Source organism: Bombus vosnesenskii, unplaced genomic scaffold, assembly GCF_011952255.1.
Source record: "Bombus vosnesenskii isolate JDL3184/JDL3185 unplaced genomic scaffold, Bvos_JDL3184-5_v1.1 scf7180000013353, whole genome shotgun sequence".
Taxonomy (NCBI): domain Eukaryota; kingdom Metazoa; phylum Arthropoda; class Insecta; order Hymenoptera; family Apidae; genus Bombus; species Bombus vosnesenskii.
This window is the reverse complement of record NW_022882989.1, coordinates 109,754-123,793: the sequence shown is the minus strand read 5'-3', so window position 1 is coordinate 123,793 and position 14,040 is coordinate 109,754. Positions and strand designations below refer to the sequence as shown.

Here is a 14,040-nt window from a genome sequence, read left to right as displayed (position 1 = left end):
ACTTGACCACCACCACCAACAGTATAATATAAATTTGCTCTTGGGAGAAAAGGACTAACAGGCGTAGTTTTTAGCCACATAATATTAGAATAATGCGTGTAACAAAGTAACGCTCGAAAATCCATCGAATAACTTTCTTTCAACTTGAAGATCGTCGACTTTCGAATTCCCAATCAGAGTTTTGAAATTTGCAGAGTCTTTTTACATGTTAATATAAGATCAAAATATCGAACGAATTTAAAGTGCATTAAATTAAACACGCTAAATTAAGCCCATTTAACGCTAAAACTACCAAACTGACAAAATATCTTTTAAAGTTCTACTTGTAACTACCAAAAACAGGTAGATACTCTTTTGGTAAAATTAATACTGATTTTTATTGAGACGAGATCTACGTATGTGTAGATAGGCATGTACATGTGTATCGATTTATGTATTTTCATTAAATCACTTCCATCGTAACTATTTTAGCACGATATATTTATTGTACCGAGTATCTACAAGTCGATAGTTGTAATACAGTTGTTTAACAAATTCAATTTTTATAAGAAGATATTCAAACTACTAGATAGGTAAAAATCTTACAAATTACTTATATTTTATCAAATTTTTTCGTATATGTCGTGTATATAAACAATTAGTCTAAGAGCAGGCTGATGTTTGAAAATTTACTTGTTACACTTTGCGAATTATGAGGAAAGTTTAAGAATGACAAATTTTAACCCCTTAACCTACGATTTACGTTCGAGAATTTTCGGCCGAAAACGTAAACAAGCTATTATATATTACATATTATATTTGGCCCGATCATCGTACTATTTACGTTTGGTCCGATCATCTACTACGGGCTATGCCCGTACTTGTAGGTTAAGGGGTTAACCTACCATTTTTTTAACTAATTAACGTCTTCGATAGTTACTAATTGATAGAGTTATCGCTCTAATACGAGTAATTAATAAAACGATTAGAATAAGTATGACATAAATTGTATAAGTCCCGATTGTTTCGTGAAAAGGAATTATCGTAGAATGCGCGTTCTAGTAAGTAAGTAGATAGTAATACGATAAAGTAAATATGTAATGGTAAAGAGGTCAGGAACGATGCAAATATTGGTACAAGATTTTTGAGTGTGACAGATGAAATTGGCTCTGCATCGAAATTAACCTCATCTCGTAACAAGCCAGTTTCGTAAGTAACACGCGGTGCATTAAGAAAAGCACAGAAATTTTACTTTCACTTTCGTTATTCGGTTAGTCGTTATTCGCAACAATTGACAGACCCATTTTTATTCGTGGCACGAAACGCAATGGCATTTTAAAATCAAGCAAACGCTAACTGCGCAGAGGGAAAGCCAACTTCTTGGATGTTTACGTAGCCATCTTTCTAGTTGATATTAGTACTAAATAATGATATGTATATCTAGCGTTATAAAATAGAGGGAACTTGTAAAGAATCGCACACATAAGTGGGGATCTTTAGGTCTATCTATCATTTAATTTAGAATCGTTTATCGAATTAATTTTCATAATCAACGTAACACAACAAATATATTGTTCAAAAATCCGGTATACTGTTCGATTTAGTAACTGAACGAAACCTATTCCATCTTCCATTTGTCTCTTGAGACAAACAGCAAAGAAACGTTTAAAAAGAGAATACATTTGACACATTACCGACACTTGCGTGTTTCGTCGACTTTTAAAGATATCAACATTAAAAAACGGATCTCCGTTAAGACAAACTTTATCGATACAATGAGTAAACGATGCAAAATTATTTAAATCAAAAACGATTCGGATCGTTTCATTCGATCATAAACTATAATTATCTAAACGTGATGCGATACGATGCGAGTTTCGATCACGAGAGTACCGTGGATCCCGCCATTAGTTTTAAACAATCGTGAAAGTTCGTACATGTCCGTATTCGTTCGAAGACGTCCTGCAGGGATGAAAGTTGGACGTTGCAAGCATTTATCGATAATTAAACGTACTCATCTGTAGGTGTATGTCAAGCGCGTATGTGTCACGTGTTGTTTCGTTCATTTTCGTTATTATCTTTCAACTAATACTCGAAAAGATCGAACTCGTATCGAACAAACAAACGATATTACATCGCGCGCGACGTTTAGTTAAAAGTTCGCGGTCAAAGTGAAACTAGCTCGTGAATGTTCGTACAGTCTCGGAAACGATCAAACATTTCCTGCGCAAGGATCTGCAGAGTGTTATATCGGTGACCAGTCCGAATCCATCCCTTCGAGGGAGCGTTTTATTCGGCGTGATTCTCCATTTCTCGCGAAATTTAACCTTTAGGCCAGTGTTAGAATACCATACGCAAGATGCTCGCTAACAAGTGTCAAACTGCGCTCTTTACTCGAAAATTTTCACGGCAGTTATTCAAAGGTACAATCTATTTTTACGACCGTATTTTTCTCCATTCCGATGACTTTGTCTCCATGTCCATTTATTTCATCCACTTATTCTTTGTTTCTTTGGTCTTTAACAACCAAATTGAAACGATGCGAGAGAAATAGCTAGCAGCCATTTCGGACAGTAAACCAGTCCGATAGACTTAGAAAATCGATAACTTGCTCTCCCCCATCAATTTCCTTCTTTTACGGTTTTCTCTATTATTTTCTGACAATGATTATGTTACATCCCCGTTTAGTAATCCTTCGCAAAGTATACACAAATAGTACATAGTACATACGAAAACCTGATCGATTAAAAACTTAATTTAACAACTTTATGTTAAACTGAAATCATGTACATTTTCCCAGATTCCTCTCTTAATAACCACGTGTTTAATATCTTTCAATAAACTATGAAAATAGGCAAAAAAAGACAGTAGCAAAATAGAAGGTATTTTTGAAGGAGTGTTTTCTACGAGATGTGAATATTTTATCGTTAAAACGTTTTGTCTTTCAAAGCAAACATCGATTAGGATGATAATCCAAGTACCATACCATCCAAGTATCCAAGTATCGTATTATGATATATTTTGTTGAAATATATTACTCATAGTCATTTTGTTCTAGTCGAAACTTGAGTTGTGCCTACGAAAGATGATCGAATTGAGTATCGTTTATTCGACAATTATTTCAACAAATATCACGTTTATTATGTATATACATGTTTCGTAGTAAAGGAGATTGAATATACGATGATCTTTAAGCCTCTATTATCCCTACCTTAACCTTTAAACTTCTGTTATGTACTTCTTTCGTATCTAAAAAAAGCTATTTACGCCCATTTCACTTCTTATCTTATCAAAATCGAGAATATCATACAATTGAACGAATCGTCGATGTTTACATGTGTGAACTCTTCTTAAACAGCTATAAACTTGTTCATAACCTTGTACTTTCAGAGATAAATTTCAAGTGTAAATAATTGCTTTTGATGTACAATTTTCATGCAAATAAATCGACATCGTCAAAAATTTAGTTTTAATTCACTTGTGTATAGCAAAGATGGGAATGATGGCTATCACAATGTACAATTAGTCGACAAAGTATAAAAACTTGTGAATAAAAACTTAAAACGAAGCGATATAGATTATTTAAACATCGATTTTACGTTTGATTAAAAACATGAGAAAAAGAAATAAAACCTTGAAAAATATTTTATTTAAAACAGCTATAAGTATAGGTACACGTAATAATAAAGTAATGTTTGTATAATATATTATACCATATTCGTCGAAGCAACGTACGGAAAATAATCCTCCAAGTACACAATGGTTTCGAAATTTTCGGCGATACAAAATTTATCGTTATCAGTTATGATAAAAATAGCAAAAGACACGAGTTAATTGCACGCGATAACAACGATCCAAGATTAGGTATTATAACTGGTAAGTAAAGAAGAGATACTCCAAACGAACCTTTATGGATGAGAAATTGATTTATTCGAAGATGATTATAATTGTGAGCTAAACGAACGTTGGGCACACCGTTGCTGGTGTAAGTGTGTTGGAACAAAAGCACGTCAATACGACAACCAATTACCCACGACTGACATCAATAAAACTAAACGCTCAATCTATTAAATCGGGGGTTGTGAATAACGTGATTGAAGTCGATACGTTACACGTTACGCTAGACCTAGACTACTCTATAACGAATCTTAACGTCAGTGAAATTTTACATGATATCTTACATTTGATATTTAAACAGAAAAAATTAAAACAAATCGAACATGACCATATTTTCACTTGAAAAACTGATAAATAAACTGAATATTTTTATACAGTTATAAATATGCAAAAATATTCAAAGTTCTCATTATGATATTTAGAGGATGAAACGAGCACAGTTTATATTCTCCTTCTTACTTAACAATGCTAAGTTAATATAGGACACTACAAGAATTTGTTGAAACGAAAATAAAAATTACTTGTTTATGGAATCACCTAGGGTATGCAATATCCTGGAAGAGATGCTTGACCGTATCCGTAGAGGAACCAAAAAAGCCTATAGTAACAACAGAAATACCAGGACCTCGATCTCGTAGTTTATTGCAAGAACTCACTTCGATGCAAGTACGTTCAAAATCATCGAAATATTTCAAATATCTTTTTTATTTAATTCCTAACATTGGACATATATATGTCGATGATCATCTACTTTAACTTGTTGAAAGAAAGCTACTTACATTTGAAGAGAAATTCACATTATTATTCTTACATATCTGCAGCCTAATATTATAAACACTTTTTAGAAACAAACGTAATAAGTTATTATATTTGAGTAATAAAATGAATCATGTATTATTTGTAACGTTTAATCTTCTCTAAATATGTATACTAGAGATGAAATGGGTTACATGTTGAAATCTGACTGCAGCAAGCCTCTTCCGTACAATTCTTCGCAGACTACGAAAAATCAGTAGGTAACTATATAACGGACGTCGATGGGAATACTCTGCTTGATGTTTATATGCAAATTTCGTCGATGCCTCTGGGCTACAATCATCCAGCTATGTTAAAAGCTCTCGCTGATCCGGTTAATCAGGTAAACGGAATATCTTTAAACGATCCGTTCTTTACTTTAAAATGTCTATGTAATTTCATCGCATTGATACATTCGACGCATTACGCGTAGAAGAAATATAGAATTAATAATAACATTAGTTAACGAGTTAATAAATGTTATTGAATTATTACATGTATGTACATATTGCACATCGAACAACAAAAATATATTGATTTACATTTTTAATAGAAAATTATAGCAAATAGGCCTGCGTTAGGTGTTTTTCCTGGAAAGGATTGGCCAGATAAACTGAGGAAAATTTTGCTACATAAAGAGGTACGCGAATATCTTAATAATAGCTATATTTACGTGTACCTAATCTTTTTGCCTAATAATATTTTGCAAATATATAAATGGAAACATCTTAATGCATGTATATGACTACGATTGTGTAATTTATGTAACTTGCAATATATTTACTACGTAATATACAGATTGCCCCACCGGGATTGTCTCACATCACAACCATGATGTGTGGCTCTTGTTCGAATGAAAATGCATTTAAAACAATTTTTATTTGGTATGCTGAAAAACAAAGGGGAGACGCTCCGTTCACGAGAGAGGAAATGGAAAGTTGTATGATGAATCAAACACCTGGTACTCCGCGATTTTCGATACTTTCGTTCAAAGGTAACTAACTTATACTCGTATAAATAGGTAGAAAAGGGTGTTAAATTTCTTATTTACATAAACTATCTAGCGATTTCAGTGTTAAATCAGTCGAGAAAATAATATCAATATCGATATAGGTGCATTTCATGGACGAACATTGGGATCTCTTTCAACAACGCACAGCAAATACATTCATAAAATAGATATTCCAGGGTTTGATTGGCCCACCGCGTCATTTCCTGTATATAAATATCCCTTGGATGAAAATATTCGAGAAAATCAGCAAGAAGATAATCGATGTCTAGCCGAAGTAATTAACTTTTGTGTTTGTTTTCATTAATTATCAACGATAATATAATTCTCTAGTTAATTTCGTTTGTATCCATAACATATTTTATTACCGGTTATTTTATTATCAGGTAGAGGAATTATTCGAAAAGTACAAAACTGAGAAGAAAATTCCAGTTGCTGGTGTGATAGTTGAACCAATTCAGGCGGAAGGAGGTGATAATCACGCATCTCCTGAATTTTTTCAAGAATTACAGCGTATAACAAAAAAAGTATTAGTTCAAATTCAATACAGCAAACGTTATCTATTATATATTTAGAATTTTCAGATGTTATTACCATTACTATTACTATTTCAGCACGATGCGGCATTATTAATCGATGAAGTACAAACTGGGGGTGGGCCAACAGGAAAAATGTGGTGTCACGAACATTTCAATTTAGAATCTCCTCCAGATGTGGTGACCTTTAGCAAGAAAATGCAATTGGGCGGCTATTACCATGTCAAATCTTTAAAGTAAAATTGCTTCAAAGCTATTCGTTGTTTTACAAGATTCGTCATCTGCTCGTTCAACATAGTCCATGTACTTTACAGACCTAAACAATCCTTCCGTATATTCAACACCTGGATGGGAGATCCCAGCAAAATGATATTACTCGAAGCAATATTAGAGACGATAAGGAAGGAAAATCTTTTGCATAGGGTTACGACTGTTGGCGATTATATGCTAAAACAATTAACGAGCTTGCAAAATGAATTTTCCACGATGATTAATTCGATACGTGGACGTGGAACGTTCATTGCATTTAACTGCTCCTCGCCTGAATTACGAGATACGATAATTAAGAAACTTTTAAGCAAAGGTATGATAATCGTATAACTAATACCCATTGATTGTAATGACAATTTTTCTAAAACGCTATCATTTACTTAGACATTAAATCGATTAATATAATAAAATATAATAGACAAATTTTCTAACTCTTAACGAGCAGGTATTCAAACCGGTGGCTGTGGTACTGCGACGATAAGATTAAGACCTGCCTTGACATTTACGGAACATCATGCGAATATATTCTTAGATACTCTGCGATCTATATTAAAACAATAATAGATTTAAACTGAAACTGTTAAATGATCCTATATGCTTCCTGCTGGAATGCAAAATCTTTGTGGCTTCCAAAATCAAGTCTTCCATTAAAAGAGATTATATGTATAATTTTAATATACTTATACACAGTATATCAGAAAATATGTATGAAATACATGTTTATATTATCGTATATTCATTTTTGTAATAATTTTAATGCATCATATAATACATATAATATAATAAATGTATAAATATTATTTACATTTATGTAAAAAACTTGATAATATTATAACACATAACATAATTCAATACTACTATTTTTTATGATATTCTCTGCCAAATTGATTATATTGATTAAATTGATTTCTGGCTTTTATATATATATATATATATATATATATATATATTTGCGTTATTCTGTAATGCGCAACAAATGTTGCCATAATTAAACAATATTTAATATACAATCAATATGTCTCAAAAAAATTATTAAAAACAGATTTAATCCATTCTTCGGCATATATCTATTTATGCTTTCCGTCAATTTACATATAAGTTTAATCCTTGATAAATTACTTATTACATTTAATCTATTATCTATTTTAACATTTTTCTTAAAATGTCCCCAAAATGTTCGTATCCTTTGTGATGACCTTTTTGTACTATATACGCTATCATCTTCATCTGTAAAAATACTTTAATTTTATTTATTTAAAAATATCGCTTATAAAGCGAACACGTTATTACCACTTACCTTCACTTTTGAATCTATCGAACCATGCCGAACACATAAATTCCATAAATTTACAGCCATGTGCGCTAATTGTGGATCGCGCAAATCGGCTCTAATAATAAAGCAATTAAAAAGTTCCAATGCAAGAGCTACTTGCTTTTCCAATTGATCAGTAGAGCCAAGATACTTCAAATGTGATAAAATTTCTTCTACAATTTTCGAACTTATTTTGTTCACTTCGCTTATAAATTTTTGATCAGATCCATATAATTTATCATTAGAATCAACCTAAATATATATGAAATACTCTAATCGTACTATATAATACTCCAAGTTTCTTTGATATATTTTCATTTTTATTTAACATACCTTTTCAACATGATATGGATAGTTTTCTTGAACGATTGCTGACAATAAGTCAAGCACCCGTAAATACAAGTATGTCTTCATTGACGTATTTTCATCAAAACACCGTTGAACAGCATTAAGTAAACCTCGCATTAAATATAAAACACCATGCTCTGGACTATCCTGTACAATGTTGTAACTTTCAGTAGCGTTTCATTTATATATTATAAATCCAGAAAGAGATCATATTTACCTAACTTTAATTATAAATACATACCGGAACAACAAGCAACGTCGATAAAAAGTTTGATAAATATGAAAGTAAATAAGGTTGTGAACTTTTTTGTCTTCCATCTATATCTATTGTTTTGGGCATTTCCGGAACTAAGCTTAATGCAGCCTTAAAACATGCATCAGCTAATAAAATAGATTTTAGTTAATTATGTAATCACAGTGAATATAATAAATACCGAATATAATTAATTACCTTGACCCAAGCATTGATTTAAGAGTGCAACTTGGCCTGAAAGTAAATATAATTGCAGCCGTGTATGAACTAAAGTTAATGATGGAATAGTAATAAAACAAAACGCGGCACAAGCGCGTACAAACGCCGACGTTCTTCTTGTGTGATGTCCACGAACGATCCTTCGAGTATCGACTGACAGTCTATTTACACACTACATACATTAAATATATTAAGAAAAACGTTCATTAACAATTTTTAAATATAAACTCCATTTCATACTAAGAATATGATTAAAGATTAATTACCTGTACAAGTTGTGTATGAACACTATCAAGATTAGGAAAAGCAGCTCTAGCTTCGGCATAAAAATTAAGTTGCTTTTCAAAGTCACGACCATAATCAACACGTTGAACTAAACCACATATAAGTTGACCAATTTGCCGTTTTTCATCTTCAACAGTTAGAGCACTGGAATTATCTTCTTATCAGACTACACATATATACACAATACATTCATACACGTATTACGATAGTTCTCGGATGTGATCAGCTTCAGCATTCTTATTTTTAATAAATCAATCAGTGCGAATAACGGTAGATAGTGTTTGAACTTCGCATAATTAATTAATGATAAAACAAACGAATCATTTTTAACACTAGATCATAGTGGATTATTAACAAAAAATTGAATTTTCCTATTTATGTTTAAATTTCTATGAAATTATTACCACCAGATTGCTAAAGTTCTCCGAATAAAAGTCCATAGCTATATAACTTGATAGACACAGCACCCGAAATTCCCTTTAATCTGTTACTGATAGGGTTTGCAACATTGAAACATCATTCACTGTTCTTTTATCTTATTTGCTCTCTATAGAATAAGACCACCCCCTCCGTCATCAACATTTACACAAAATCTGACAAATGGTATCTTAAAACGCATTCATTTCGTGATCACTTATCCAAAAACAACTATATACGTATATAATGTAAAAGTAAGTATACATTTAAAAAACAAGAAAATTACCTAACAGAATCATGCATTATCCTAGCAATGAACATAAGAGCATTTATAAAAATAGGATCAGTAATAGGGCTGGATTGAACACTTATACCTTCCATAACAGTCTTACACACTTCAACTTTAATACTTTCTTTGTGGAACAAATCTATTAGAGGTAAGAAATTATCCTGAAAAATGTTTATATTGTTTAAATGTTCATATAATATTTAAATTAAAAAAAAAAAGAAAATCAAAATTGTAAGTAGTAATAGATAAGAGATAAATTACCATAGCAAGTAATGATTCAAAATCTTGTGTATGAGATATTACTTTTTCAATAATATTTTGTAACTGTGGATAAAAATGCTCAAAGCTTTTGTTTGGATTAAGTCGATCAATTATTTTTCCAAAGAACAAATTCAATTCATTTACCTATAACATTAGAATTATAAAAAACGAATACTTTTTTGTCCTCAAATGAAAATTTTAAACTTACGGAAAAATGAATAGCGGTAAATTGAATCCAAATTTCAACGCAGTGCATAAATTTGTTAGGATTTGTTAACTCTGTTATATATTTCCATACCATATTAAGAATTGATTGACAGTCTTCTTTTGGTGGTGATTCTAATACAAGGCTTTCACCTAAACTTCGGTATAACAGATACTGTGGAAAACCTGAAAGTAATAAAGCATATACAATATACAAATTTTAAATCGATTCAGTCATACATTGCAATATTATTGAATTACCATCATCCTCGATTGTAGTTATTAAATTTACAAAATCCATTGCACGCTCTCCAATATATGTAGGTTTAAATGCTGTCAAAATACTGTTCAATAATAATGAACTAAAAAAAAATACATATTTCCATATTTTAATCTCACAAAGGTTAACGTTTCTGACATAAGCACATAACAGAATCATTAGATATATATAAATAATCACCTATTTGCTTGGCTTTTACACCGAGAAAGTACATCTTCTAAAAAATTTTCAGAGGTTGTAGCTACCAATACTTGCAAAATCCAATCCAAAGCTGGTAGGTAAAGGTTTAAATAAGAATATAAAGTCATATTTTGCTCAATTAATTCAGTTTTCACAAATTGCCCAAACAGCTGTTGGTATGTAAAGAGGAAATCATAAAAGTTCTCCCTCACAAACTCAAAATCAGACGTTTTATTTAAAGCTAATCCCACTCGGCATAAATAACATCTAGCATATACAGCTATGAGAGGATTTCCGATACCTCTTATCATTCGCGTTATTCGCAGTAAAGCAGTGTTAAATTCACTAAAAATAATATAACTTTTAATTGACATTAAACGTATAATTAAATATGTATAATTGTCTAAAAAATACTTGTAATTTACCTTGTTGTTAAAAAGCTATAAGACTTTATTATTGCCATTTCAACATAAAGACGTGGAACTAGTTCTCTTATCGATGCTATTTTGTAAAACCAATTTCTACAAGTTTCTTTCGCATTTTCAGGTACCATATCTGGTGTGAAATTATCAGGTAAACTTGTGGGCATTTTGTTTCCTGGTCTGAAAGATATATAATGTATTATATATATACAACTATTTAAAAAAAATAAAGATTCTATGATAAAAATTAAAAAATATATTTTTATCGTATATTAGGCTTTTGGATACTAACAAAATCATAAATGTTTTTGAATCAATAGCTATATTTTTTATACCACACGAAGATGGTTACCGAAAACGCTTCCTCAAATCACATTACTGAATAAAATATAGCAATAAACAATACCAAAATAAGATAATACTAACTTGTAATATTCAGCTTTAACCTTTAATCTTTCATAAACCAGTTTCCCAAAAATATCTAAAATATCTGTGATAAGAACAAACTTGCCAGGATAAAAAGCCATAACAGATGTATCTACTAATAACTTCGCACACTGAAATTATTTAGGATTAATTTACATTTTCTTTTTTGCGTAATTAAATACAACCAATAACGAATAGCTGAAAATAAAAACCTGAATTGCTATTTTAAGTGCTTTAACCCTTTGATCAGAATGCCAGGCTTGTACAAGTTCATTATTTAATTGTTCGACTCTCGCAGTATATTGTTGTTGAGATAAATCTAACATTTGTCTGACAGATCCTTCTTCAAAATCATCTAACTGTTCCAATCTTGTTCGTACTTTATCAACAACTCCACCACTTGGTTGAACTTTAACAATAACTATAATAAATTTGCGAGTGCGTTTTTATTTATGCTTTATTTTACTAATATTATTAATTAATAAAAAAATAATACCTTTTTCACCACCTGGTAAGAAACTAGTAACTATTGACAATTTTTCTGATGTTGTGTATTTGTTTAATATTGTAGTACGTCTTGCTAACCATGGTTCTACTAATTCTTCTGCAGTATCCATAGATTTTTTATTAGTGACTACTGTATTACAAGAGTAATCCCACTGCATTATATTTTAAAACATAAATGATACATAATTTTTTTTCTTTCATATTTAAACAAAACATAGTTTACAAACCTCATCTGCAGCCATCTTAGATAATGGGTCTAGTTCTTCTTTAGCAAATTGTGAAAGAGGATCTGAACCATCAAAGGAACAATGACTTAATAATGGATCTACTAAAGAACTTCCTGGAACAGGTGTATGAGTTGGTGTTGATGTAGCAGTTGAAGAACCAGTACTGGTACTTCGTAACACATTACGCTTTATCCCACTGCGACCATCAATTAACTAAAGACGTAATTTATATAAAATTAGCATTTTTATATTCTTTAAAATACAACATATATAATTGTATATAATATAATTGTATATAATAAAACAACTATATCAATAATTGAATAAATATATTTTATATATGTAGAATTACCTATAATAAAATGTTAAAACTCAGGAGATAAAACTTATCTTTTATATTATATCTTCCTATATATTGTTCAATTATACTTACCATCACTGTGACAGGTTTTAAGGGATGGTCACTTACTTCTTCTAAAGTTGCAAACTGTATTGTTTTGTAATTCATAGGTTTGGCAATCCTACAAGCACAAGCAATTTAATATTTTAAGTATTTCTGTCAAAATCCTTATGCATGTCATAAGAAACACTTGATGCATACCAATTTATTTCCGTCATTTTTTAAATGCATTAAAATATTTTTATAATTCAGTTACAATAAAACAATATACATTAATTTATAGAATTTCACATATTACGCAAATGTACATGTTTATTGTTTCATATTTAGAATTGGTACTGAACTGTACTTTAAGGGTTCAAAAATTATTGACTTTTTTTATTTGCAATCTTGTAGTTTTTGATGTATGGAATCTGAAAATGTAAATTTTAAGTTGCGGAATCCACTAGTTCAAAAGTTATGGATATGTAAAACTGAACATTTTTTGGGTATTTACACGTTATTTTGACGCCATATTGGCTTCTATTCATGTTTCGTCCAATGAGTAGAATTCATGGAGCCACTGACTGCACTTAGGTGGCAGCTATCTCGGCGGGTTCGGTCAAATATGTTTGGCTGAATACACATTTATTACTTAATCTTCTTACTGACACTCGTTACTTCCTTTAGTGATAATGCGGTTCAACACAGGGTCAATTTATTTATAAATTCGAGTACACATTTGTGCAGTAGCATCTCGTTGTGTTACTGCGATCTGTTTACCTAGTCAATGGATCATGATAACGAATGTAGGCGGTGTTCTGCGTACCGTAACTCGCTATTTGGTTTGCCTCTTCTATTGAATGTTGAAAAAATGACTTGCTCCAAAGAAAGTAATCAGATATCTTTTGACTTTTGAATCGGCTTAGGTTGGACGTCTGGCTCAGACAGATAAAACAATAAATACACAACTAATACACTTAATATTATAATGATGAAAAAGTATGCATATGTTTGGTTATTAATATTTGACAAAAACCTAAAATTTAATGGTTTTATTTATATTTTAAAACATCTCGAAACATTTTATCGTTTTTTAATTATTTTTCAACTGTCTGAAAAATAGTTTGTAGCCATTTAATCACCAAACGTCCTAATTTAGAAAGATACAAGTTTTATTTGAATGATGAATAACATGTATATAAAGTAAATGTAAATAACATATATATAAAAACATGTATATAAACAAAGTGATCATTTATTCGTGAATGAAGAATAATTTTATTTACTCGCGAAGTGTATATACTTTTGCAAATGGACTTTTTATCTCATTTGGTTTGAGCAACAAATTAATTTATTTGTAGCTTGAAGGTTTTGCTTTATCTTTACCTGGTTTCAATGCTATGTTATTATCACCATTTTCCATTTCGTTAGGAAATTTCTCAGTTTGAACATACCATTTGGGATATATGTGAACCAAACTATGCATTTTTTGGATAGATTTTTAAACAATATATTATGTATTTTGTTAGGGACCAGATGCTT

The 14,040-nt window shown here is 30.8% G+C and overlaps 2 protein-coding genes across 6 annotated transcripts; one reads left to right on the top strand and one right to left on the bottom strand.

The window, feature by feature from the left end:
- The first annotated feature begins 2,120 nt into the window (after positions 1-2,120).
- Positions 2,121-7,219, top strand: LOC117237002 (4-aminobutyrate aminotransferase, mitochondrial). Of its 3 annotated transcripts, none has more exons than XM_033500507.1 (10): positions 2,121-2,402; positions 4,418-4,542; positions 4,847-5,014; positions 5,225-5,311; positions 5,470-5,665; positions 5,785-5,957; positions 6,067-6,213; positions 6,295-6,452; positions 6,531-6,799; positions 6,932-7,219. In XM_033500507.1, exons 1-10 carry the CDS (start codon positions 2,339-2,341, stop codon positions 7,045-7,047), a joined length of 1,503 nt encoding a protein of 500 aa, XP_033356398.1. In that variant the 5' UTR covers positions 2,121-2,338; the 3' UTR covers positions 7,048-7,219. The 3 variants fall into 3 exon arrangements, with proteins under 3 accessions (XP_033356398.1, XP_033356399.1, XP_033356400.1); XM_033500508.1 differs by having other exon boundaries at positions 2,124-2,402; positions 6,067-6,207; positions 6,932-7,204; XM_033500509.1 differs by lacking the exon at positions 2,121-2,402 and having other exon boundaries at positions 4,811-5,014; positions 6,932-7,204.
- Positions 7,220-7,593: 374 nt separating this feature from the next.
- LOC117237001 (VPS35 endosomal protein sorting factor-like) lies at positions 7,594-13,062 on the bottom strand. 3 transcript variants are annotated; one of them, XM_033500504.1, is made up of 18 exons: positions 12,718-13,062; positions 12,550-12,637; positions 12,117-12,329; positions 11,879-12,041; positions 11,595-11,803; positions 11,383-11,513; positions 10,960-11,136; positions 10,535-10,879; positions 10,336-10,436; positions 10,079-10,260; positions 9,871-10,014; positions 9,607-9,770; positions 8,885-9,047; positions 8,598-8,790; positions 8,388-8,527; positions 8,132-8,293; positions 7,784-8,050; positions 7,594-7,713 (listed from the first exon to the last, which is right to left on the bottom strand). In XM_033500504.1, the coding sequence occupies exons 1-18, from the start codon at positions 12,732-12,734 to the stop codon at positions 7,627-7,629; spliced, it is 2,946 nt and encodes a 981-aa protein (XP_033356395.1). In that variant the 5' UTR covers positions 12,735-13,062; the 3' UTR covers positions 7,594-7,626. The 3 variants fall into 3 exon arrangements, with proteins under 3 accessions (XP_033356395.1, XP_033356397.1, XP_033356396.1); XM_033500505.1 differs by having other exon boundaries at positions 7,600-7,724; positions 12,718-12,734; XM_033500506.1 differs by lacking the exons at positions 12,550-12,637; positions 12,718-13,062 and having other exon boundaries at positions 11,879-12,019; positions 12,117-12,258.
- Between the last annotated feature and the right edge of the window lie 978 nt (positions 13,063-14,040).

Bases quoted from the DNA above. Each gene is read 5' to 3' on its own strand.
- LOC117237002 (XM_033500507.1), top strand. From the start codon at position 2,339: ATGCTCGCTAACAAGTGTCAAACTGCGCTCTTTACTCGAAAATTTTCA. The intron at 5,312-5,469 runs GTACGCGAATAT...CGTAATATACAG, and splicing joins AAATTTTGCTACATAAAGAG to ATTGCCCCACCGGGATTGTC. The intron at 6,800-6,931 runs GTATGATAATCG...CTTAACGAGCAG, and splicing joins TAAGAAACTTTTAAGCAAAG to GTATTCAAACCGGTGGCTGT.
- LOC117237001 (XM_033500504.1), bottom strand. The intron at 10,015-10,078 runs GTAAGTTTAAAA...CTAATGTTATAG, and splicing joins TTACCGCTATTCATTTTTCC to GTAAATGAATTGAATTTGTT. The intron at 9,771-9,870 runs GTAATTTATCTC...AACATTTTTCAG, and splicing joins TTGAATCATTACTTGCTATG to GATAATTTCTTACCTCTAAT.